Here is a 27,426-nt window from a genome sequence, read left to right as displayed (position 1 = left end):
GGCTGATCTGATTGCGGTGGTGGATTTAGGTTTATAGTCCAAAGACGGGGGAGAGGATCAAGGCCATCATAGTGCTCAAGAGGAAGTGAGAAGAGGCATTAAACTAACTGAGGGTGTTGGATTAGTAGAGCAACCGAATATGAATGGTGGAAAGGTGATGAACCAATCGCTTCAGAGAGGCAAGCAACCAGTTAATTCTAGTGCTTCTTCTTGGGTATCGTCAAAACTTTTGGGTTTGGGTAAGTATTTGGGGATTTCAATAGAGGGGATGGAGGAGACAATCAAATTCCTGGAGGGAGTTGAACAAAGAATTCTCCTGGAGAGAGGGAAGGTAGTAGCAAAGAACGGGGGAAATAATTCTAAGAGAAGCAGAGAAATGATGAGGCTAACGTAGGGTTTAAATGACAAGGCAGGCAGCAGTGAAGGGGGTTTGGGGGGGTAGAAAAGTTTAAGAAGTTAATTTGTATTTTGTGTCTATGATTTGTAATGGAGGAAAAAATTTTATATTGGAATGTAAGGGGTTTGGGTTTAGGTAGAAGAAGACTTGTAGTGTGTGTTCCTGAAGAAGTCGAGGTCGAAGGTCATTCTGTTGCAAGAAACCAAGTTGGACAATGTGTGAGGCTGCAGTAGTTAGAAGCATTTGGGGGGGGGGGGTGAGGTCAGATGGAAAACTAAATTGGCAGTAGGGAGTGCGGGGTGGGGCTGTTGAGTATGTGGGATCCTTCTGTTTGTAGCTTGATCTCCTCTCACATTGGAAACTTTTCGGTTTCCCTAGTTCTTAAATTTGTAGATGGAAATATTTGTCAAGTCACAAATGTATATGGTCCTACTGATCGAAATCTACGGGAGAAGTTCTGGGAGGAACTGGTTGAGGTGAGGGGAAATCTGTCTTATCCTTGGGTTATTGGTGGTGATTTTAATGTCACTTTGTCTACTGAAGAGAAAAATTCCAGAGGGAGAAGATCTAGGGAAATGGCTCAGTTTGCTGATTTCATCAACATGTTTGAATTGATTGATTTACCTCTCCATGGTAGTCGGTTTACTTGGACTAATAATCAAGATATCCCCACTCTTGTGAGACTGGATAGGTTTTTGGTTACCTCTAATTGGGAAGAGCTTTTTTCTGACTTCAAGCAGATTGCCCTTTCTAGGCTAGTTTCAGATCATATTCCAATTTAGTTAGTTTGTGGTGCCAGAGATAGAGTCAGAGCCCCATTTAAATTTAAGAATGCCTGGTTTGAAGATGTTAACCTTGTCCCCTTGTTGAAGACAATGTGGAAAGATTTGCAGGTAATGGGAACCATCTCATTCATTCTGGAAAAAAAGTTGGGTGCCATTAAAGCGAGATTAAAAATCTGGAAAGTGGAGAAAAACATGAATTTAGAAACGGAAAAGAAAGCTCTTTTGAGTACCATAAAGGAGATTGATTCAACAGAAGAATTGGGTCCTTTATCAAAGGAGTGCAGATTGAAAAGATCTCAGGCGAAGTCAAAGTATGATAAATTGATTGTGACTGATGAAATCAAATGGAGACAAAGAGCTAAAGTGGTTTGGCTAAAAGAGGGGGACAAAAACACACATTTCTTCCATAAAATGGAAAATGCAAGAGGCAGAGCGTTTGTAATCACTAGGTTGGAAAGGGAGGGTAGGGTGGGGGAATCTGAGATGGAAATGAAGATGGTGGCAACAAGTTTTTATAAAAAGCTTTACAAAGAATCTTGGATCTTCAGACCATTTCCTAGGTCCCTTCCCTTCAAACAACTGAGTGAAGTTCAATCCACCTTCATTGAAAGACCCTTCACGGAGGAGGAAATAAAAGCAGCAATTAAGATGTCGGCTGATGATAAATCTCCAGGGCCAGATGGTCTCACCAATCTTTTCTACATTAAATGCTGGGACTTTGTGAAACAAGATATTCTGAATGTCTTCCAAGGCTTTTATGAGAGAGATTCATTGCAAAGGAGTTTAAACACTACTTTTATTACCCTTATTCCAAAGATTGAAGGTGTAGTGAACATTAAAGATTTTAGGCCGATTAGTCTTCTGCATAGCTTCTATAAAATCTTAGCCAAAGTCCTTGCCGAGAGAATGAAAGGGGTTTTAGGTAGTGTTATCTCAAACAATCAAAGTGCCTTAGTTCTGAGTAGACAGATGCTTGATTCAGTTCTTATTGCTAATGAGTTGATTCATTCATGAAGAAGAGAGGGTTCCCTAGGGTTGATTTGTAAACTTGATATTGAAAAGGCCTATGATCATGTCAATTGGAGATGTGTTGATCTTGTGTTGCAGCACATGAATTTTGGGCAGAAATGGAGGAACTGGATTCAAGTATGTATCACCTCTCCAAAATTTTTTGTTTTGACTAATGGGCAATCTGTAGGCTTCTTTGATAGTTCCAGGGGTCTTAGACAGGGTGATCCCCTGTCCCCATTACTCTTTATATGTGTAATGGAGATCCTTACTCTTTTTTGTAAAAAGGCTACTGAATCTGGTGAGTGGGAAGGTTTTGCAATTGCTCCGGAGGGGGAGAAGGTTAACATTCTCCAATTTGCAGATGATACATTATGTTTTGTGGATGTTTCTCCCCTCTCAGGTGGACCTAGTTCTTGGGATCTTAACTTGGTTTGAGGTGGTCTCTCGTCTTAAAGTTAATTGGAACAAAAGTCAAATCATTCTAGTGGGTTAGGTTTCCAACTTAGCTGATTGTGCAGAGATTTTGGCTTGTCAGATTGATTCCCTTCAAGTTAAATATTTGGGTCTTCCTCTGGGGGCGAGTTGTGGGCTGTCTTCAATTTGGAACCCAGTTATTGAGAGAATGAAGAGAAAAGGCAAAATCTCTCTCTTTTGGGGGTAGGGTGACTTTGATTAAGAGCACATTATCCAATTTACCTACCTATTTCCTCTCCCTTTTCCCTATCCTAAATAAAGTTGCAAGAAGGCTTGAAAAACTTCAAAGGAATTTTCTCTAGAGGGGTTGGGAAGAGGAGAAAAAAATTCATCTTGTTAGTTGGGATCAAGTCTGTCTCCCCAAGAATGAAGGTGGTTTAGGCATAAGGAAGTTGAAAACTTTTAATTCTGCCCTTCTTTGTAAGTGGATTTGGAGATTTGCTGCTGAAAAAGATGCTTAGTGGAGATCCCTCATTGCTAGTAAGTATGGGGTGGAGTGGGGCAACTGGAGAACTAGGGATCCTCCTCCCAGTTGGGGAAACTTTTTGTGGAAAGGAATAATGAAGAACTTCTTTGTTCTAGCTGATGGGATCTCACTTAAGGTCGGCAATGGTAGTAGAACCAAGTTTTGGAAGGATCCCTGGTGCTTGGATGGTTCTCTTGCTGAATCTTTTCCTCTCCTTTTTCAGTGTGCATCTAACCAAGAGGCTTCTATTGCTGAGTGTTGCAGCTTGTCTGGAGATTCAATTATTTAGTCTCAAACCTTTAGAAGGAATCTTTTTGACTAGGAGCTTGAAGAAATAATGAATATATGTTGACTATTCTTCAGACTTAAAAGGTTGATTTATGCTCAGAAGATAAGTGGTATTGGAAGTGGAATCCAGATGGTGTTTTCTCTATCAATTCTTTGGCTTCCAAACTTTGTAGAAAGGGTGCCACTGATTTCCCATGTTCTCAGGTGTGGAATCCTATTAGCCCATCTAAATCCAACTTCCTGGTCCGGACTATGGTTCTGAATAAATGTCTGTCTAGAGCTAATCTTGTGAGAAGGAGCATTCAACTTTTGGACCTTTTGTGCAGTCTGTGTGGGAACAATTCTGAATCTACTGATCTATGCATTCATTTCTCAGTTGTGGAACCAATTTTTCAGCTCCATGAACTTAAGATGGACTATGCCAAGATTGGTGAAAGAACTTTTGTGTTGCTGGAACATCAAAGGTCTTAACAAGAAAAGGAAGATAGTGTGGAAGACTATTTCTAGTGCTGTCTTATGGTCAATCTGGTTTGAGAGGAATAGTAGGCTTTTCTGTAATAAGGCCTTAAGTCCAGAAGATTTAATCCATAAAGCTATGGGCAAGTTAATCTCTTGGGTGTCAGTTTCTAAGAGTTTAGAAATTGTAATTTGTCTGTTGGTTTTCGTTCTAGTTCTTGGAGTATGTATTTGCTGTGTTGATCAATCTGCCTTTCTGGGACTGATCTTAGCTTCTATGTGCTGCTTTTGATTAAATAAATATTAGGCTACCTTTTTCCAAAAAAAAAAAAACAGGGTATCTCACAGGTAGTAAGGTGAAACCCGAAGAGGTAGATCTGTAATTTGAGAAATGGATGCAGGAGAACTATACAGTCATAGGATGGTTGGTCAACTCTATGCAGCCCCATATAAGTCAGCACTATCTCTAGATGTCTTCAGCCATGGAGATCTAGGACAATGTTATTGAAACCTATTCATAGAAGTTGAATGTGGCAAGAGCCTACAAGCTGAAAAGTGATGTGAAGAACCTGAGACAGGGGGAGAAGAGTGTGGCAATCTATTATTCTATGCTGAAATCCCTATGGCAAGAAATTGATGTTATGGAGACAGTTGTATGGAAGAGTACGAAGGATGCAAAAACTTTTAGGAAGTTGGTGGAATGAAACAGGGTCTTTGAGTTTCTTACAGGACTCAACCTTGAGTTTGACATCATTAGGCAGAATATTCTAGCCAAGGATGAGGTAACTCTTGCCCAGACATATGCTATGGTAAGCAGTGAACTGAGTAGGCAGTAGGTTCAGTTACAGAGTCCACCTAAGGAACACTTTGCACATGTTGGGATAAAGCCGAAGGGTCCAACTGAAAAGGAGCAGGTATGTGAATATTGCAAGAAACCGAGGCATACTAAGGACATTTGCTGGAAGCTTCATCCTGATCTCCTACCTGACCAGTCTAAGAATAACAACAATTTTAAGAAGACCAGTTAGATAGGAAAGCCTAAGACAACTAATGTTGCTACAATACCCGAAGGAGGAAGTAAGGAGAGTGAAGAGAAGTCAACCATGGAACAGTTGGCAACAATGAAGGCAGATTTTGAAAAGTATGGAAGGTTGTTAAATCATTTGGAAGCTATTGTCTCTACATCTCACTCTTCAAGCAACACATCATGATCATCAGCATTTGCTCACTCAGGTATTCGTGCTTCTGCAAACCATGTTTTCGTTTCAGGTAATCGTAAAATCCCTTGGATCATTGATTCTAGTGCATTAAACCATATGACCAGCTTGTCTAATCTCTTTTGTTCATACCACATTTCTGGAAAAGAGAAAATCTCCCCTGCTGATGGGTCTCTTGCTCCCATTTTTGACAAGGGGGATATCAAGACTTTTGACACCCTTTATTTATCCTGTCCTTCATGTCCCTAAACTTAATACAAATCTTTTATCTGTTAGCAGCTTAACTAAATCCATGAACTATAGCATAACATTCTTTCCCACTCATTGTGTTTTTCATAATCTGCAATATCAGAGGATGATTGGGAGTGGCCATGAGGCGAATGGAATATACTTGTTGGACACACCTAATAGAGTTCTTGGACCACCTCATGGAGTTGCCTTGGAGTCAGTTTTGTCTGAGTCTGTTGACAAAGTCATGTTATGTCACTTTCGGTTTGATCATTTGTCTTTTTCTGCTTTGAGTCATTTGTTCCCAGATATGTTTAAGGGAGTGTCTTTATCTAGTTTTCATTGTGAGTCGTGTGAATTGGCAAATCATTGTAGACAATCTTATTCAGTAAGCAATAAAAAATCTATTTTTCCTTTTCATATTGTTCACTTTGATGTGTGGGGACCATATCATTTGCCTATCAATGTTTTAAAACGCGGAGGTGTGATGCGAGGCGTTCCACTACTTGGAGGCGTGAGGCGTAAGCCTCCCGAACACAAGGAGGTGTAAGCCTCCTTAAGAGGAGGGGGGTTAGGAGGAGGATGAAGAGGAAGGGGGGATCTCACTTTTTCTTTATTTTTAATAAAAATCTTTTACATTAAGAAGAATAAAGATGCATAACATTAGTTGAAAGGGGGGGTCTTGTCGAAGGGGGGATCTCACTTTTTCTTCCCCTCCCTTTCCTTTTCTTTTCTGTAGAGAACACTGATGTGGGCCCCACAGCTGTGGTCCCACTCTGTCCATAGGGTAGAATGTACCTAGTCTTCCTAGGGTTAGCTGCTGTTATTCTAGTTGCTGTTGTTATTCTAGTTGTTACTTATTTTTCAGTTTTACATTATTATGTGTTATGTAAATTCCAAGGACAGATGTGTCCTTTCATGTAACTAGCATAATCTATAAATATTAAATAGAAGTGGCGGCGGCAGAATGATTGAGATTCTGTCCTTCCTTCCAAAGCTTGTGTTCTACTGCTCTCTCACTACTCTTTCTCCTCTTCCCTCTATACTTTCCTCTCCAAACCTGAAATTTATTAGTGCTCAAGACTGATAGCAGTCTTGAACAACTACATGGTATCAGAGCCAAGTTAGGGTTTCTCATGTGAGTCTAGTACCAGCCGACCACATGAGAATCTCCTAGGACTGGAAGCTGAAAAGGTGGAGTTTGCAGATTGATTCTTGGAGATCGCCAGAAGGGCTACAGCCGTTGAAGGCTTGTCACGGTTGCAGAGTGTTGGTGATCAGAAAGGATCAGAGAAGACTAGGTTCGGGTAACCTTGGAAGGCAGCGAACACTTTTTCTTTGTAAGTTCTTTATTTTCTAAGAGAAGTTCTATCAAAGAAGATAGATTGGACCTATCTGGAGAGGGCGGCCGAACCATTCTAGGGTTTTCTCCCTTCGATTCTCTAGGGTTTTACAGCAAACCCTACCGTTGGGCCGAACTGCCCTAGCTTTGTTTCTCTCTGCTCTAGGGTTAGAAAGTGAACCTTGCGATCTACCTGGAGCTGTCCCCAAGTTTGTTGTTAGCATTGATCAGATTCTAGGGTTTCATATTAACCCTATTGCAAGTACCTATATGGTACTGATTGGATTGTACAACTGAATTGTGCACTTTAAGGACTGGTTAAAACCCTAATTCTGCCAAGCATATCAGACTTACTTCCAAGTTTTTTTCAGAGTTTTTTGGGGTTTTCGAACTCTCTTAAGGGGTGGGAACCCTACGGACAGCTGCTGTTGTGCTTGCTAGTTGGTTTCAGATCAGAGTTATCCCAGTTTTGTGCACATACACTGTGAATACAGATCGGTTCTGCACTGTTTTTTATTGTGATTGGTAGTCCAAGTGCTGTTTTTGAGACTTGATCGAGATGGAGTTTAAAAATCAGGTAGAAGGCAGCTTTGGGAACATCAGTTATGGTGGTGTTTCTGAGACGGGTGGTCAGATTACAACCGTAAAGTTTGATGGATCAAACTATTTGGAATGGGCCCAATCAGCTGTGATGGCTATTGGGGAAAGAGATAAATTAGGGTACCTCTTGGGAGATGTGAAAGAACCCCCAAAGGGAGACCCTACGTATACCAAGTGGATCCAAGAAAACTACTTGGTTATGACATGGCTGTGTAATTCTATGCAACCTCATATTAGCCACAATTACTTGTGGGCAAAGACAGCTAAGGAGATATGGGATGTGATGAAAGAAACTTATTCCCAACCCCTTAATGTTGCCAGAGCATATGAATTGAAATGTGAAGTGAAAAATCTTAAACAAGGAGAGAAATCGGTTTTAGTATATTTCTTTACCTTGCAGTCCCTGTGGCGTGAAATTGATCACTTAGAGACTCTTGAGTGGGAGAGTCCCAAAGATGCACAGATATACAGAAAGCAGGTCGAGACAAACCGGGTGTTTGAGTTTCTGGCGGGCCTAAATTCAGAGTATGATATTGTGCGGCAACAGATTTTGACTAGAGATAGTGTGACTCTCTCAGGCATACTCATTCGTACACAGTGAGGAGACCAGAAGGAAAGTTATGATGCAACCTCAGCCCCTCACACCAGCCTTTGTAGCGGTCACACCCAAATCAGGAGGTGATTCAGAGAAGGACAGGAGGAAGGAAGACAAGAAGGATGTGGTATGTGAACATTGTAAGAAACCCAAACATACAAAAGAAACATGTTAGAAACTGCATCCTCACTTGGTGTTAGACAGTTTTGTATGCCCTTAGCTTCAATCAGAATGATGTACTTTATGAGTTTATTGTAAATGAATAAAAGTGCATATTTGGTTCATGTTCCCTTGGTATGTTTCTGTGTAATACCCTTAAACTGGACACTTAATGAGACTCGTGTTAGTTTAGAATGTTCACAGCCAGTGGGTCGGTCTGGGGAGACCTATCCTGATAAGGCTGACACTGTGGTGCCACCAAGTCGGTTGGGGTGGCCTGTCTCAGTTGCCAGGGTGAGACCCTAGGCACATACAGTGTAGGATTAATTGAATCTATGAACTGGACCAGATTTTCAGTATTGCCCTGGACCTTGGAGATTGATGGGCAAAACTGGAAAGTTACACCTGACCCCTAGACTCGATTATGATACTGCACTAGGTATCGGATTGGACTGTCTTTGATGTACCAATCAGTGAGATCCTTAGCGGGGGTCAAAACCTGGGTATGTTGGGACAGTTTGAGAATTCATCTGAGTGGGTGATCATAGTGACAGGATCAGCCCCTTTGTCAGGCAAAGGTAATGATCGGGGATGCACTCTCACTGATGGAAACCAAGACCGCCGGCAGCCGATTTCAATTGTTGAGGTTTGTTTTGCAAAGTATATTTTATATGAGATATAAAAGTATATATATTATGGTTTCTAAAATGTTTGCAAGAAAGTTTTAATTCCCGGGATCCATATAAGTGGAGAGTGCATCACTGTTCCTTGCAGCCGAGGGAGAGGTCCTCTCTTGTCGGGCAGTGTATGATCATTATGGGCTGAGAGGTTAAGTGTAAGACCATTGAGGATAATACTTGATGGGCTAAACCCATTTGATGGGTTTCAGGGGGTGCACTGTTCATAGTAGTGTATTCGGCCAGGCCTTGTAACAAAGGCTGGGCTGAACCCATGTGGCTGATGTGTAGATCAATGCTTGGGTCCCACGCCATACAAGGAAGCCCAATTGGGCAGCAGTTAGGAAGGTCAAGTGAGCGCATAAGCTTAATGGGCCTAAAGCCCATTTCGAACTGGGCTATTTAATTAGTTAAATATGGGGCGAATTCTGAGATGGATTAGCATATAGGATAGTGTCTTAACCTTATCCACTCAGAGAGTCCAGATCTGAATGTGATTCAGATATAGAAACCTCCTAATGAGATTAGGAGAAAGCTAATCTAACCTGTAGATAAGATAAGGGTTTATCCTTATCACCTAAAGGGATGTCTGATCCAAATCAGATTTGGATCAACAAGTCCTAATTGGATTAGGAGCTGATCATTTAGGGTTACAAGAGAAAAAGAAGGGGGGTGGCAGCCTTGGGTAGAAAAAATTCACATCCTCCTTGAGAGCTGAAAATACAGAAGAAAGAATTAAGCAACCCTGCAGAATTCTTTCTTGCCGCCTCCTTGTTCTTGCCGCCTTGTTTGCCAGTTCGATCTCCAGTTGTGGGAGAAGTCAAGATTCGATCTTGACATCAGTTCTTTAAGAAAGAATTGATAGGAAGCTGTGCTCACGTGCCATCCTGCTATTTCTTGCGAAGGACAGAGTTCTTGGAGAAGAACATTGCTGATTCTGCTCCATCCTACACTGCGCCATCTTCAGTGGGAGCAGTCTTTGGATCCTTCCTTGGGCGTGAACACCTTCGTTGGGAGATATTATTTCTCCGTATCAGGTATAATCCTCTCTTACTCCTTTTGGTTCAGATCTGGTTCAATTTATGGTTCAAGATTGATCATTGAAAATATGATTTTCTAAATAGGGAATGCGCTTCCCAGTTGAAGGGAGAGAAATTTTTTGAAATTCGCCCCCTTATTCCGCAAGATTTGGGCGTCCATACGATAGATCTCTCATCCCTTCACTTGGTTCCTACGAAGTTGAGAAGCAAAAAGGGCACTGCTCATGTGGCCGTGAACACTGATTCAGCATCCTCATCTGGCACAAGAGGAACACCTTTAGAGACCTTAGCTGCAATTCGGGCTGCCCTAATACAGTTAGAAAAGGAAGTTGGAAATTCAGCTCAGCCACCACAGTCACCATCAGCTCCTGCCACATCTGCCTTCGCACATTCAGGTACTCAAGCTTCAGCCTACCATGCCTCAGCTCCAGGTACTATTGAACCTTGTTGGGTAATAGATTCAGGTGCATCCGACCACATGACTAGCTTGCCTTCACTGTTTACCACTTACCATTTGTCTTCTGGTAGGGATAAAGTATCTATTGCTGATGGCTCCCTGGTTTCCATTTCTAGGAAGGGTGACATCAAGTTATCAGATACTATCTCCCTGTCATTTGTTTTGCATGTTCCGAAGCTTGACACTAACCTTCTTTCAGTCAGTAGTATTACCAAGCATATGAACTGCTCAGTAACCTTCTTCCCTGACCGATGTGTTTTTCAGAACTTGGAGACGAAGGAGGTGATTGGGACTGGCCGTGAGATGAATGGGATCTATCTGCTCAGGGAGAGGTTCCGTCAGGAAGAGTCAATAGAGAAGATGTCTTTTGTTTCTCAGAGTGTGAGTCCCGTTATGCCAAAGCATAACCGATTAGGTCATTTGTCTTTTCGATCTCTAAAGAGTCTGTTTCCAGCTTTATTTGAGTCTATTGAGTTGTCTCAGTTGCAGTGTGAAAGTTGTGAGTTTGCTAAGCATTATAGATAGCCTTATTTATTGAGCAATAAAAGGAGTAATAATTTTTTTGATATTGTGCATATTGATGTTTGGGGGCCTTATCACATTCCTTCCATGGGTGGGTACAGATATTTTTTGTTATTTGTTGATGACCATACCCGTTTTTCTTGGGTTTATCTCATGCGTTCACGAGATGAGGTACCTGCCCTGACCCAAAACTTTCACCAAATGATCCTAACCCAATTTGATGCCAAGATCAAAGTTCTCAAATCTGATAACGCAAAGGAATACTTTGCTAGACCATTGACATCTTACCTTCTCAACCATGGGGTTCTCCACCAGAGCTCTTGCCCTCATACACCTCAACAGAATGGAGTTGCAGAAAGGAAGAATAGGCACATCTTGGAAGTGGCTAAAAGTCTCATGTTTACTTCCAATGTTCCTATTCGCTTCTGGGGTGATGCTATCCTCACGGCGGTATATCTTATTAATCGGGTCCCTTCTCGGGTCCTTGATATGAGATCTCCTTTTTCCCTTCTATACCCAAGTGATGAGTTGTTTTCTATTCCCCTTAAAACATTCGGTTGTACCTGCTTTGTTCAGCTTCTCGGTCCCCATCACTCCAAGTTCGATCCCAAGGCCTCTAAATGCAATTTCCTTGGTTATGCACAAACTCAAAAGGGTTATTGTTGCTATGATCCTGTCTCAAGGAGGAAGTTTGTCACCATGGATGTCACTTTCTTTGAGGAGACACCCTATTATCCTCGGGTTTCTCCTCAGGGGGAGAGCAATGAGAGTGGGGGTTTGAGTCCTTGTCTTCAAGGGGAGTGCAGTGAGAGTGGGGCAGTTCCTTTACCTATTCCATTGGGTGATGAGAGCTGCAATGGTGAGGACAGTCAGAGGGATCAGGAGTTGAGGGCGGTCCTAGGGTTAGCTGTTGTTATTCTAGTTGCTGCTGTTATTCTAGTTGTTACTTATTTTTCAGTTTTACATTATTATGTGTTATGTAAATTCCAAGGGCAGATGTGTCCTTTCATGTAACTAGCATAATCTATAAATATTAAATAGAAGTGGCGGCGGCAGAATGATTGAGATTTTGTCCTTCCTTCCAAAGCTTGTGTTCTACTGCTCTCTCACTATTCTTTCTCCTCTTCCCTCTATACTTTCTCTCCTCTCCAAACCTGAAATTTATTAGTGCTCAAGACTGCTAGCAGTCTTGAACAACTACATTTTCTTTCCTTTTCTCTTTTTTTCTTCTCTTTCTTTTTCTTTCCCTTCCCTTTCTTTTCCTTTCCTTTCCTTTCTTCTTTTTTTCTTTTTTTTTTGTCTTTTTATATCAAATGTGCATGAGGTGTATGAGGCATACGCCTCTAGCACACCTCATGAAAAAAGCGCAAGAGGCGTACACCTCTTGCACCTGAGGCGTACGCCTCAGAGGTGTCAGTGCCTCTGGCATACGCCTTAGGGTGTTTTGGGAGCGCCTCGCCTGGAGGCGCACCTCCCATGCCTTTTAAAACACTGTTGCCTACTATGAGGGGTTACAGGTACTTTATCCTTTTTATTGATGATTACTCCCATTACACTTGGATTTATCTCATGAAATCCCGGGATGAAGTACCAACTATTGTGCAAAAATTTCATGAACTCATTCTTACCCAGTTTAACACCTAGATCAAAATATTTCGTTCTGATAATGCTAAGGAGTATTAAGTGGTTTAAGGCCGGCTGGTTGCTAAAGACTACACTCAGATGTATGGTATTGACTATCTTGAGACCTTTGCTCCTGTGGCTAAGATGACCTCAGTCCGGGTTTTGTTGTCCCTAGCTACTACTTTTGAATGGCCGCTCCATCAATTTGATGTTAAAAATGCCTTCTTGAATGGAGATCTACATGAAGAGGTCTATATGTCTTTGCCTCTGGGAGTGTATGGAAAGGAAATGCAAGGGAAACCGTGTAAACTGCAAAAATCCATTTATGGTCTCAAACAGTCTCCTCGGACTTGGTTTGAGAGATTCAAGGCTGCTCTTGTCTCGTTTGGTTACACACAAACTCAATCTGACTATACCTTGTTCTTGAAAAGAAGTTCTCTGGTGACCTTTCTAATAGTTTATGTTGATATTGTGGTCATGGGTAATGACACCCAAGAGGTCAATCTGACCATACCTTGTTCTATTAGCTAACCCAGCATTCCAACCAGTACCAGTCCAGTCATAAATGTGCTACTAATAGTGTTGTGCCACAACTGGTTCAACTTTAGATGGAATCTCCATAACCATTTGCCAAAGAGAGTTGAATTCCTATGCACCAATCTCTCCACCCCTAGTTCCCATAAAATCTCTTATTAGCTTTTCTATTCTTTTTGTTACCAAGATTAGGATCCTAAAAATTGACAAGAAGATGTGTAAATTAGCTAATATGGATTTGATTAGGTTAATTCTATCGCCTAGTGAAATGTAATTTCTTTTCCAAGCAAATAGTTACCCTATCAATCTTTGGATTCTAAAAGTTATTGGTTTTAGGATTTCCACCAAAAGGAAGACCTTAGTATTTCATCAACCATGATGGCTTAGGGGGTGTTCTGTAGTGTGGAGGAGAAATTGGTGGGTGTGGACCAGTCCACACCACACCCTGTGGGAGGGACCAATCCACACCACACCACAATCCACAACTGTTCTGCATTGTGGACAAACTGTGTGGACAGGACTAGTCCACACCCATAGTGGTGTTCTATAGTGTGGTGTGGACCAGTCCACACCAAACTTTTTTGATTCCATGCATCTCATGTACATGGAATTAATGATATACACAGTTAATCATAAATATGTAATTTTTGCATTTTGTATGATAAATATTTAAAAAAAAATGCATCAATGAATTAATATTAACCAAAAAATATCAATTTTTTATAAAACAATAGTAAAATAATTAAAAAATATATATTAAATATTTTAAAAAATATTATTTCATTGATAAAAACATTAAAAAATATAAAAAATAAAGAATTAAGTAAGATTTAATATTTTATTGACAAAAATATTAAAAATAATATTTAAACAATTGATATGAGAAATATTTTGCAAGAGGTGGTGGAGCACGCAGAGGCGGTGGCAGTGGAGCACAGCAGTAGAGGTTTGGCGGAGGAGACCTTGAACAAGATGTAGTGTTATAGATACTGTGTGTGAAACACATTATCAAAGGCAACCTGTGGAAGAAATCCATCCACGAGAAGAAGCCGTTGCCGAGAAATTAGGGTGTGGACGGGACTGGTCCACGAGATAATGTGGACCGGTCCCGTCCACAGTGAACCGAACGCTCCTTTCATCTCGTGGCGTGGACCGAAACGGTCCATCCACGAGATTTTAACAGTACCGAACAGCACCTTAGTAACGCAACACCCCAGTGATCTTTTCCACCTCTTCTTTCATATTTATGCCTGTCAAGAAATGCATGTATGTATTTAAAATCATTTCAAAACACTTAATTGAGAGTTGAAGCTTCCTTGCCCCTTTTACACCATTATCCTCACAAAGAATCATTTGTGACCACTTCTATTCTTTTCCCTACCAAGATTGGGATCCTAAAAATTGACAAGAAGATGTGTAAATTAGCTAATACGAATTTGATTAGGTTAATTCTACCGCCTAGTGAAATGTAATTTCTTTTCCAAGCAGCTAATATCTTGGTTACCCTATCAATCTTTGGATTCTAAAAGTTATTGGTTTTAGGATTTCCGCCCAAAGGAAGACCTTAGTATTTCATCAACCATGATGGCTTAGTAAATCAACACCCCAATGATCTTTTTCCACCTCTTCCTTCATATTTATGCCTGTCAAGAAATGCATGTATGCATTTAAAATCATTTCAAAACACTTAATTGAGAGTTGAAGCTTCTTTGCCCCTTTTACACCATTATCCTCAAAGAATCATTTGTGACCACTTCTCTTCCGACCTTCCATCCCTTAATTGGATGAGACCTGTTCAGCCTATAAATTGAACCAATCCAACCCACTTAATCACATTTAGATTTAAAAGTTAGATTGTGAGAGATGTCATTTAACTATAATCTGAAAGGGCATTTAAATTTTAGTCAACACAATAGGTACTCTTTACCCAAATCAGCCCATTTAGATTGACACAATGGGTGACTCGATCCATTTTGAACCTCCTACATGAAACAAGTAGGGTTGAGTGGGTTATAAGCAGGTAAGCAGGTTGGTTTTATTCACAAATTGACACCCCTAGTCTGGGGCATCTATACATTTGATGGTGGTACTTTCTCTAATTACACACCAATTTGTTGAAGTTTATTTTTAAGAAGAAAGTAGATATCTTGTTAAGTAAAAGAGGAAAAAGATGTTTCTCATGATAGGATGCAGACATGAATACAAAATGAACAGTTGCAGCTTCATCATTGAACAAAATACTGAGGGAGAAGAAGAGCTGTTACCATATACTATCCAAAAAAAAAAAGAAAGAAAAGAGAGCTGTCCACTACTTGATTAATCATCATGTTCACTCGTTAATGGTCACATGGCTGGGTTCACACACTTGTGTTCTCAGCAGATCCCATGTGCAAAAAAGACCCTTCCCACACACCTCTTAGCTAATCTATCGGCAACCAAATTAATATCCTTAGGAATCCATCGGAGAACTGTTGGAAAGGAGTTTCATTCAGGTAGCTGCATAGTTTCCTAGTCGCGTAGGAAAAGAAGAAATGTGTTGATTGGGCAAAATTTTAAGTTCTTCCCTTGTTGGTTCAGATTTTGAAGTCATTGAGGGTTCAATACAGCAGTTAGGAGCGTGCATAAAGGGAGAGGCCTCTAGAAAGGGCGAGGCTTTGGCATACATCATTACTAGGTAAATGGCTGTGGAGGTGGCCTCTGGAAAGGGAGAGGCTTTGGCATAAAGTAGTAAGGAGCGTGCATGGTGTGGCAGACAATGGATGGGATGCTGGTGTATCTCGGCGTGCTACGCTGAAATCCCCATGGAAGGCTATTCATAGTATTCTTCCCGTTTTCCTGAACCTGATTAGGTATGATGCTAGTACTGGAGATAGGGTTTTGTTTTGGGAGGATGTTTGGATTGGTGACTGTGCCCTCAATGACCTCTTTCCCTCCTTGTATTTCATCTCGTGTTTTAAAAACAAGCCAATTCAAAGGTTTGTATCCTCTTCCTTTTCTTCTGGCATAAACTGGAACCTGGGCCTTAGAAGAGACTTGAGAGATTCTGAGCTTGACCAGGTTCCTTTGCTCCTTAAAACCATTGATTCCATTTGCTTGGACCCTCCTTCTGTAGATTACCGTATTTGGAAGCCTTTACCTTCGGGATCCTTTTCTTGTGCTTCCTTGTGCTCCTCTCCATTGCCTCAACCTTTTCCTAGCAAGGAAGTTTCCAAACCTGTCCCTCTTAAAGTTAGAGCCCTTTGCTGGGAAGTCTCCCTCGGGAAAATCAACAATTTGGATGTTTTGCAAAAAAGAAGATCTAGTCTTTGTATCTCTCCTAACTGGTGCACCCTTTGCAAAGCAAACGAGGAAAGTTGCTACCATTTACTAATCACTTGCCCTTTTGTTGTAGGCCTTTGGGAAAAGCTTTTTGATCTTTTTGGGTGCAGGTGGACATAACCCGTGCAGATTTGCAATCTTTTTGATCCTAGAACTTTCAGGTGGCCAAAGAGATAAGGAAGAGTTTTGTGGAGGTGTGTGAGATCTGCTTTGGTGTGGACTGTGTGGGAGGAACGATATGCTAGAATCTTTAATGACAAGGAGAGGGATCAAAATTTTGTGTTTGAAAGTATCTTATGTAGGGCCATAATTTGGGTAAAGTCCTTGTATCTGTTCTCCTCCTACACTTTTGATGACATAAGGAGAAATTGGGAACAACTAGCTAAAAGTTCTGCAGCCAGAACTTTAGAAATTGGGCAACCCGGGGCCTTCTGGAATAGGGGGAGTCTTTAGAAATGATGAGGGTCAGACTGTAGCTCTATTTTCTGGTCCTATGGGGTGGGGAGACTCAGTAAATGCAGAATTCCAAGCTGTGTTACAAGGAGCAGAATATGCAAGAGAGTTGGCAGTGGAGCATTTAATGATTGAAGGTGATTCCAAATTGGTTGTTGGATGACTAAAAGAACCAGAGACGGCAGCCTGGCCATACAGGGGGACTTTGAGAAGATTTAAGTGGCTGACTTCAAATATTTCAGTCACAGTTCAATGGGAAAGAAGATCGGCAAATGGGCTGGCAGACCTCCTAGCTAAACAAGGAGTACATAGGAATGGGCTCAATTGTAAGCTTTATGATGTAGTTTGGAGGCTGCACCTTGTGCCTCTTAGTGGGGAATTGTATGATGTATACTTAGTTCTTTAATTAATAAAATTACCATTATCATTATCTATCAAAAAAAAAAAATACAGCAGTTAGCAATGTTTGTGTTGATTAAACCCTAACAAATAAGAAAATAATAAAAAGAAATTAGTTTATTATAAACACAAAAAATGAATATGTTTCTTTGATAATGTCTATTTTACAATTATAATTTCAAAAAAATAACAATATAAAAGTATTTTATTACACAGTATGCAAAACTGCTTGACGACTGGGCGAGGCGAGCCTCCAAGGGCACCTTGTCACCTAGGTGTTGCCTTGACAACTATGGTAGCGTGCCAGCTTCCATGGACCTCTGCCAGCTCTGCTAGCCCACCTAATTTCTCAGGTCCTCAATTAATTGGTCCCAATTTATTCGAGTAGGTATTTCCTGTTCACAGCTGCTGATATGCTGATGCTGTTGAACAAAGAAAAAAGAAGTAAAAAGATATGCACCAGGCATGAGTCCATTATCTCAGAATTCCCTTATACCTTCTTCAATGAAATGGCTGTGCTTCTCTTGATCTCTCTCCGTAACAAGCAGCCATGGGTGGAGCAGTGTAACATTCCTTTTTGTTGAGCATGATATATCTTCCTTTAGGGCATTCTTCTTTTGTTAATGTTTTAATGTGGAATAAGCTAATACAAAGCATAGCGTTTGAGCGTTGTAGCAGCAGCTTACAACCCATCTGTTTTCTTAAATTTTTGGTTTATCCTCGATGTTTCCGTTGGAATTGGTATTATGCAGAAAATCTGTCTTGTGCCTTTTGTTCTTCTAGTTATTGTATGTGGACTAGTCATGAAGCCATTACCTCATAATTCAAGTATTTTAGTACATGGATAATACCCATTTGAGGAAACTATTGAACTATTATGCAAACCATTTTGATTTTCAAAAATTTAATGGGATTTTCCAGTGATAAAAGTGATAAAGAACCCATCTTGTAGGTTTTTCCGTATTGGATCAATCATTCTTGCCTTGCATGATGCAAGTGACGTGTTTCTGGAAGCTGCTAAAGTATTCAAATATTCTGAAAAGGAGCTTGCAGCTAGCTTGTGCTTTGGATTCTTTGCCATCTCATGGCTCATACTACGGCTAATATTTTTTCCATTTTGGGTGATCAGGACTTCAAGGTTTGTAATACAGTAGGTATTCTGATTTCATTACAGTGGGCTTTATTATTTTTCTACTTGTGCTGTTATGGTGTATGATGTTTTCCAGCTATGATGTACGTGAATTCTTGGATCTCTCAGAGGGTTACCAAAAGTCATTGTACTATGTTTTCAATACAATGCTATTGGTGTTATTCATCTTCCACATATACTGGTGGATTCTCATATGCTCAATGATCTTGAGACAACTGAAAAATAGAGGAAAAGTAGGAGAAGATATCCGATCAGGTTAGACAATTGTGAACCTCACCAGATTGCTTTAAGATTTATTCTAGTCAAAAGAATCAAATGACAAGCCCTCTAAGTTCGGGATTTCCCAAGCAGACAGAGTTGTTGGATCCTTTTTTTTTCTTTGTTAATCCATTTTTCATTTTCTTTATTAAGATAGTAGTGTACCATCGGCCATTCTCATGTCTTTGAACTAGCAATTTTTTTTTCTCCTTCAACTAATATCCTTAAACGCATCTTTCACATTTAGGTATTAAAATGAAACATGTTTTTTTTAAGTAGGTATTTGTCACCTTAGCATGCATAGAGCTTTTTTATTGGCTACCAGTTACAATTCTTCAATGCAAAGACTGAAGGTTTTTTGTTTTGGTATATGGTGCCTTGCACCATTGATAACTTCCCCTTACCCCCCTTTTTCTCCAAAGTGCTGGTTGCGGGATTCGATTCCGCATCAACGCTAGAACAAACCAGCTAAAACACCAACGAGCCAGCCCTCAGTTGGTTAACACTGGAAGTCTAAGCTAACTATAACTATTATCTAGGTGTTGCTTTGTGTACAATTCTAGAAATAGGTGAAAAACTAAGTTCTTTTTCTCTTATTTTCTTAATATCTTCTATTCTCAATATTTTCAAGAAAAGGAAAAATGATCCATATGAGCACCCTGTTGGTGTCAAGGAAAATGTCTCATTTTGCTATTGGAAAAAAAAATACCCTTCATTTCTTATTTCTAGATATATAAAAGTTTATCCAGATTCGAGTTCATTAAATTGCTTCAGAAAGGAAAATGAGAAAAAGCAATCAAGCATGTACGCTAGTCCTTTGTTTTTTCATCGTGATTGAATTGTTTTTAACACGAGTCTTATGGTTTCTGATACAGATTCAGAGGATGAAAAATAAGTGAAAGAGCTTTTGATCAAATTGTTCTGCTGGTGTAGATGTTAGTCTTCAACAGATAATTTCATCTGGTTCATGGTCCAAATATGTTTTCAATTGGTTTTCACCGGTGAAATTAATTGGGACCATCAAGTATTTTTTGGCTTGATCACCTTTGTGTATATTAGGTTTTTCTTTGTATAATTCTCTCTCTGGACAGTTAATGTTTTGAGATGATTCTTTGCATGAAAAATGTAAGTGCTGTAACAATCTCTCTTTTCAACTTCTACTTCCTACTAGTCTTTTTTAATGGGAAGGACAATACATTCCAATGATACTGGGCTGTATTAAGAATAGAGGATGTATTTGTTTTCTGATCAGTGGTAAGTGGGTCGTGCAAAACCTAATTGGGTTTACCAACTGCCAACTCGTCTACTTCCTGTCTACACTTGGACTCGTTTTCAGGGGTCCCTTGATTCCGCAAATGTGAACCCCGACAAGGGTTGGGGTCGGGCTGCAAAACTCCAAAGTCTCCAATCAGAAGAACCTCTGGGAGACAATCTGTTGTTTATTCTTGGTGGCGTCGTATGGTATGGACATGGTTTATGGGTTATGGCTAGGAGCCGGGTAACTATGCAAAGGCACCCCTATCCTGTAATGCGCTGATACAAAAACAACCTCAATCAGGTTCATCTTTCTCATTTTGTGATCACTGCTCCTTGCTGCAGCTTAGTGGACATTCTGTATTCTCTTCTCGCATCTTTGTCGTTATATGGTTACTGCTCTCCTCTTGCATTCCTCTTTTCCTACTTAATAGAGGGCAACCAAAAGTCCCCGTTCCTCGATGTATCTCGGTTTCAGAGCTGAACACCATCAACATCAAGTCTGTCCTTTCACTATTTAAAAGACCCAGCAGCCATGGTTAATGGTAACATGTCGTGGGCATGCATAGGTTCTTGAATCAGGATAATGGATTTGATCCAGCTTCTTGATGCCTAAATTGTTCCTGTCCTTAAAGGAGAGAAGGGGAGGACCGAACATTCCTAGGTCTTCTTGAATTCCGGCTTTCAGCACCCTGACGGAAGTTGTTACTATGACATGATCAATAGATCATGTTGTCACGGTCTAACATAGGTTTAATCTACCTAATCTTGGTGGTCTGTATTGAGTGGCACTATCATAAATTCTGCCAGTATGATTTTTCAGGAAAATGACGTTATTTTTCGGCAAACCTCCAAAAGCTTAACATCCTCTTTGAGGAGGGGTGGTCGATCTCCTTGGGTGTGGAGTGCCTACCCTTGGCACTCCCAAAACCAATATCCCTTATAGGGCGACCCTAATTAATGGCTAGCATGGCTACTGAGATTCCTCATGAGCACACAATCGCTCATGGGGACAGTGCATGGATTGGCATTGCACAACACACATGAAGGGGAGGTTTTACACATGGGTCTGGCCTAAGCATGTCCCTACACCTTGCTAGCCCTGTGTCTAAGCTGATCAAACTACCCCATTGTTCAAGCACACGAGTGTGTTCAAAAGGCCCATTGATTGCTTCACACACATCATCGGCATAGTCCCCCCCTTCGGCACGTAAGTGGCACTTCTCATAGACCGACAAGAGCCACACATGAGCCCTAACCATGCATAATGAGGTCATGATCCAGTGCATTGACCTTGGTGGAGTCATTCAACGGGTTGACACATGACTCATACACACAAAAGGTTTGTCCTGACTGCACAGGTAGGGGTGTCAATTGGACTGGATTTGGTCCAATCCGGTCCAGTCCAATGTCAATCCATTATAAATGGATCAGGTCCAATGTCTGGACCGTCCAATCTGTTCAAATTCATTTTGATTTAGATTGTTTCAACCCAAAACCGATCCATTGACACATATATTCTCATCTTATATCAATGGACCAGATATTGGCTTAATCCAACCCAATCATATAAATTTGTTGCGGACGGATCAGGTCCAATCTAATCTAATAAATATTTTTGACCAGATTGGTCCAATTCAATATGTCCTATTCGTCCGTTCAATCCGTTCAAATTTATTTTAGACTGGATGGGGTCCAATTCAAAACCGGTCCATTGACACTCTTACGCACAGGCCCAGACACAGCATGAGTTTCTTCTGCTGCCAAAATCTAACATTGTAACAACGTGGTAACCATGTTTGAAGTGCAGCTTCACAGGCTTATTGTCACAACCCGTCCTTCCATTTGATCTTTTTAACCTTTCTACCCAATTTGATCACTCTAGCGTGTAGGACATAAGCTAAGGATTTGATAATATTCAAATGTCCCTTAGCAATTGTGATCTTTCATCTGGGAACATACTCTCTGCATTAAAGTCGAGATTTAACAAATCATCAGACAAAGTACTCTTTCAGTGTTTTCATTCATTGCATAGTTGGTTTCCTCAAGAAGACATCGTGTTCTTTGCATTCACCTCAACCTACAAATACCCCGGTGGTCTCTTAATGGATTGTCATTGCTTTGGTTCTCTTGGGAATTTCATGGACAAGCCTCTGAAATGGGTAAGGTTGGTAGTGAAGGACTGAAGGAAAAACACAAAACTAGATTTTCAAAGATTAAAAGTGTCATGTGATGGCACATGTAAATAGAATGTGACGGACAACTAGCGGAAGGATAGTATGTGTCATATTTCCGAAAATGTAGGTTCTAAAACTTTAAGGGTACCAAATAGTTCAGAGGTACATCAAGTAATTAATCCATATTTAAATAGTATTTCCCAATGTTTTAAAAATCAACCCGGAGGCTGAATCGTTTTTGCCTCCAGCTCATGGGTCATCAGTTTAACTGGCTAGGTCGAACAGTTTAGACCATGCCATGTCATTGCATATATATGTGGGTGTGTAAATATATATTTTAGTAATAAATAATGTATAAAAATGTTTTAGATATGTTAAGGTTTTTTTCGAGAAAATAGTGGGGCAACCTACGAAAATAACGATGTTTTGGGACGTATAGATCTCGAAAAGTTATTTAAAACCAAAAAGAAAAAAAAATCACACCAATTGGACATCAGAGTGCAAAGTTATGGCCTCTGAAAGTTCGTATGCATTGAATATGCAATTCGCGACACGACCATCAAGTCAAACTGACTGGGTCGAATGAATCTTAACCAAGTCAACAGTTTTTAATCGTTTGACGGGTCTTTGACTGAACTGGACCCAGAATCTTGGTTAGGTGATGATTTGACTGGCCGAATCAATGACAAGTCGAAAACATTGGTGTTTCCTTCAAAAATCACTTTTACTTAAAAATGCAAAACCAGCCAAATAAGATTTTGATTTGGCAAGGTGAAAATGCTTATATGATATTTATATGATGGAGAAATGGCTTTGAAACACCACCACCTTTATCTAACATAAAAAAGAAAAAAAAAAAAAAACAATGATGGCAAAGGAATAAAACCTCTGTTGTATTATTTTCAGGGTCAACCTTGACCAATAAGTTGAAATATAACAAAATATATTAATTAAATTAAAAAGTTGACAAAACTTTTAAAATTAAAAAAATTATAATTTTTAAAATTTCAAATATTTTATTCATAATTTAAAAAAAATATTACAGAATTTTAAATTTCAATACAACTCTATATTAACATCAATTCCGACCTGACACCTACCCAACTATGGGGGTAAGAATTGTTATACTCAACTGTCGAAAGAGTCATTCTCCCTAAACATTTTCCACCTAAGACATCAGCGTCGTCTCCTGTGAACATCACAAGAGGGATGTTCCAATGCGCGGCGAAGGATATGAGGAGTCTGTGGATAGGAGATCCGACATCAATTTCATAGTCAACCATATGATGATGAATCTAAACCTTGGAGTTGGGATGATATTTTTGCAATGCTCCGTTATCCGTAGGGAGCAGGATAAAGGATTTGACCGGACCAAAAAGGTGAGCCGCATGACAAAATCAAAATTGTTAGACTCCGGAATCCGGATATATTAATTGGACGGTGCACACAAATATTTGAATTGGGATCACACAGGGCGTTTCACAACGACCTCACAGGAACATCCTAACGTGACTTAGGAGCATCTTCAATATAGGATAAGTGACGGAGACGCTTCCGATGTACGGTGAAATGTGCCTTTGAGGTCGGTGTGAGGCGCCATGGTAAGGAGCAAATCCAGTTTCGTCTCCAGGTGTGTAGAAATCAGAAGTCTTCAGTTCTGATGTAATGTAAAGTAGATGGGACCCGCACCAGCAGGAGGCCAGGAGCATAAGATGACGTAAGATTTGTCAGTGTGTCCGTGGAGTTGGCTTCCGAGTGCTCTCAAGTTTCACCACTCACCCCTAGTCCCTAGACCGCTAGACGGCTTTAGACAGAGTAGAAGAGGCAAAAGAGACGACGCACGCACGCACGCACGCACGCACACACACTATCTATCTGACTATCACACGACACGGTCCTTAAAACAGCGGCATGACGTCACTTTCTTCGCTTTGTAATGCCAACTGTTTCTTACTTCATTGAATGGGACGTTGTCCCGTCCCGTGTGTAAACAGTGTTGACTCGAATTGACTCACTTTCCCCCCCGGCCCCTATAAAAACCTTCTTGCCCTGCCCGCCCTTCTCAATTCGATACCCACACACAAATAACAAACTAAATTCACCAACTCAACACCCATCTCGGCATGGTAGGCTTCCATCCTTCTCCTTCGCTACGTCTCTCCCACGAACAGGAGATCTCTATTATGGTCTCCGCTCTCACTCACGTTCTCTCAGACGGCAACGCCACCGACTTCGCCCATGGATTGCAGCTTTCGCTGCCCACTTCCACCGCCGCAGCAACAGAAGCAACATCCAGAGTCTTGCCACTCCCTGAAGCTGAATCGTGTCATCTCTGCCGTATTGACGGCTGTCTGGGTTGTAATTTTTTCGATACTTCGTCTTCGTCGTCGTCCGCTAGACAGGCCGCGGCGACTGACAAAAAGGGAAAGAAGAGGAGGAAGGACAAGAAGAACTACAGGGGTGTCCGACAGAGGCCATGGGGCAAATGGGCTGCAGAGATCAGGGACCCTCGCAGAGCTGCTCGCGTCTGGCTCGGAACCTTCAACACGGCGGAAGAGGCCGCCCGTGCGTACGACAAGGCCGCCATCGACTTCCGCGGCGCTCGCGCCAAACTCAATTTCCCATTCCCAGATGACATTCACAACACTAGCAGTAGCAGCACTAGCGCACAGAATCAAAACAACTTTGATACGCAAGGACAGCAGCAGCAACGGGAAATAAAGCCAGTTGTGGAAACCCCCCACTACGATCACCAGCCGTCCTTTTTATCGCAGACGGAGACAGTAGTAGTGGCACCTGAAAATCAAATGAATAGGCAAGAGAATGACGATTTCTGGGATATAGTGGTGGAGGACCACCTTGAAGATTTGGTGCTACTGGATTTCTCCGGTGAAGAAGCACCCACTTCCAGTGCGTCTGGAGGGACCGGGACGTTCGATGGTTCTCAATGGGACTAAACAAACAAATTTAACAGAGCGGTTTTCAGCAATTGAGATTTTGAGCTTCGTGGCGTCAATTGGAACCTTATTGTTCATTATTGTATACAAAATGTATTTGCTTAGGATTTCTGTAAACGAATTAATTCTCACTTTCTTCACTATTTTTTAAGTGAAGATGATGACGATGATGATACAGTAATACTTACTAGACAAGCAGAACCAGGAGCAAGAGGATCCATAAATCTGCCACGTGTCCTGCGCTAACCGCCAAAGTCTCGGAAATTCCTAAGGACCTCCCGCCAATATTATTAATATTAATATATCAAAATTTCTTATTTTAACAAAATTCGATCAATTAAAAGGTGACAGCCATTTTCGACACGTGGCCAGATGTCGCCTGTCGGGTTAAAAGTTCGGATGTACTGTGTACACGCTCACTCACGCGTCGCGGATGGGAGTGTGAAGTGAAAGAGTTCCAGATTTACAGACTTTACGATTTACAATCCAGCCACGCGGGACGGCGGGAGCCTCTCACTCGTTCAGAATTCAATGCGTTTGGACTCGGAGGGATTTATCATACGAGTTCATTTATTTTGCCTTGAGACGTCAACACTTTATTAGAGATACCTTTTATGTGTGGTAGACGAAAGATGAGTTTCAGTTCAGAATCCCACCGCGCACCCAAAATCAAAAGGTGATTATTATATCAACCCCTTGTGGAGAAAAAAAAGGAAATCCGACTCAGGTCATTCTAAATCACATTCTCTACAAGGTTCAAAGTATCGATACATATCGACCCTTTCTATAGTGGGTATATTGGGGGTCTGACCAGTTCAGGGGTGGAGAAGTCCTAAATCACCCCCTGAACCGGTTTCACAAAAAAAAAATAAAAAAAAAATCGTATCAATTTACTCGATACACTCCTACTAGCATATTGGGTGTATTGATATTTTGAACCTTGATCCTCTCTACTCTTGCTATAAAAACTTTTCTATATCAAATCAATAATAATTTGTCATAACATTTAGAAAAAAATTATTTTAATTTTGAAATCAAAGGATATACTCGTGTGACATATTGCTATTGATTTGATTTAGAAAATTTTATGTATCAAAGGTATAGAGGATCTGAATTCAGGTAATTTGTCTTTAAAATTTGCCAAGGTGAAGATAAAAAGATGTTGGAGATCTCGTTTGGTAAGGTGTCATCTTAATCTCGTAGAATCATCTCAATTCAGTACTTTGATTGTTAAGAAAAACTTGCAACCAGAAGGCTCCGAAGTGATATCCTAGGGACATGGATTTCAACGGTTAAATCATTAACACCAAGGGAAGAGAAGATGAGCTGGAGAGCTCAGTGAGACATGTTATAAGATGATGTGAGGTAAGATGTGTGCCAAGATGTTTAGAGTGTGTAGTATCGAGTGTAATGTTGTATGGTGCAACCCTCATGTTGTGTACACATTGTGTGCATGTGGTGGGTAATGGGTCAACATAGAATGCACTAACATCGATGTTTTGATCAGCCAACTTGGCCATATATATTTATTTGGATGTCCATGTGTTACTTATGCATGTTATGATCTAATACTAGCTCAGCTTAACGAGATCAAGTCAACTCAGCAAGATTAGGTCAACTCGGCTAGGTTAGGCCAGCTCAGTAAGATTAGGTCAACTCGGCTAGGTTAGGCCAGCTCAACAAGATTAGGTCAACTCGGCCAGGTTAGGTCATCTCAGCAAAATTAGGTCAGGTCAACTCGGCCCAATCAAGTCAGCTCATCCAGGTCACGTCAACTTGACTAGGTCAGCCTACTATAGATCAAGTTAGCCTACCCTAGATAAGCTTGGTCAATTAACAACTCTACTGTCACTTAGGCCCCATTCGCTTTTTGGTAAGTTATTTACCCAAGTAAATGCAGTTACCTGGGTAAGTTTTTCCTAGGAAACACTTACCTAGGTAAGTGCATTTACCCATGTTCTTTTATTTCTTATGTAAATAAGGCAATGACCATTTTAGCCATAAAAATCCATTATTAAAAGGGGCATTTTTGTCCCATTCAAGTGTTGGAAACTTTACTTTCCCCCTACGTGGGAAAGTTATTTACCCACCCAGGAGATGGTTATCATTTAGCTGGGTAAGTGATACACAGGGAAATAAACTTTCATTGGTCCCCACATAAATCTAAAGAAAGAATATGGGATTCTTGGTCAATGGAAACCAAAATCCCATTGACCAACTTTCCTCCCTCTCAAAATCTGAAAAAAATGCCCTCTTAGTGATTTCTAATTGGCGTTCAATTTTGGCTATATCACTATCAATTGAGTACAGGTTATTACAACTAGGAGTATAAATGAGTTAAGCTATTCATTAGTTATTCGAACTTATTCATGGAAATTTTGAATTCAGCATGTAAATAATCAATTTTGCAATGAACTTGAATAGTTAATCAAGTTGAGAGTCAAGTTTCGTAATACTCCGATTAAACAATTTGTGAACCTAATCAAGTATTTAATAAAATATTAAGGATATTAGTTTTAAATTGATAAAAAAAAAACTGAATAATGATTGTTGAGAATCTTGAAATTATATAACTATGCTATGATAACA

At 40.5% G+C, this 27,426-nt stretch overlaps 2 protein-coding genes across 3 annotated transcripts in view; both read left to right on the top strand.

Moving 5' to 3' along the window:
- LOC104601788 (ceramide synthase LOH2-like) overlaps positions 1-19,724 on the top strand; it is a 47,423-nt gene extending 27,699 nt beyond the window's left edge. Inside the window, exons 4-6 of one of the 2 annotated variants that reach the window (XM_088893784.1) lie at positions 17,994-18,179; positions 18,300-18,446; positions 19,325-19,724. In XM_088893784.1, the coding sequence (XP_088749910.1) occupies positions 17,994-18,179; positions 18,300-18,417 (304 nt within the window). In that variant the 3' untranslated portion in view covers positions 18,418-18,446; positions 19,325-19,724. Of the gene's footprint in view, positions 1-17,993; positions 18,180-18,267; positions 18,447-19,324 lie in introns of both variants that reach the window. The other variant, XM_010265250.3, reaches the window with a different exon arrangement.
- Positions 19,725-23,934: 4,210 nt separating this feature from the next.
- LOC104601789 (ethylene-responsive transcription factor ERF109-like) lies at positions 23,935-25,001 on the top strand. The gene has a single exon (XM_010265251.3). It carries the CDS (start codon positions 24,004-24,006, stop codon positions 24,835-24,837), a length of 834 nt encoding a protein of 277 aa, XP_010263553.1. The 5' UTR covers positions 23,935-24,003; the 3' UTR covers positions 24,838-25,001.
- The last annotated feature ends 2,425 nt before the right edge of the window (positions 25,002-27,426 follow it).

This window comes from Nelumbo nucifera, chromosome 1, assembly GCF_055504915.1.
Source record: "Nelumbo nucifera cultivar China Antique chromosome 1, China Antique-T2T, whole genome shotgun sequence".
In the NCBI taxonomy this organism is placed as follows: domain Eukaryota; kingdom Viridiplantae; phylum Streptophyta; class Magnoliopsida; order Proteales; family Nelumbonaceae; genus Nelumbo; species Nelumbo nucifera.
The sequence above is the reverse complement of the archived record's forward strand: the minus strand, read 5'-3'. Positions and strand labels throughout refer to the sequence as shown.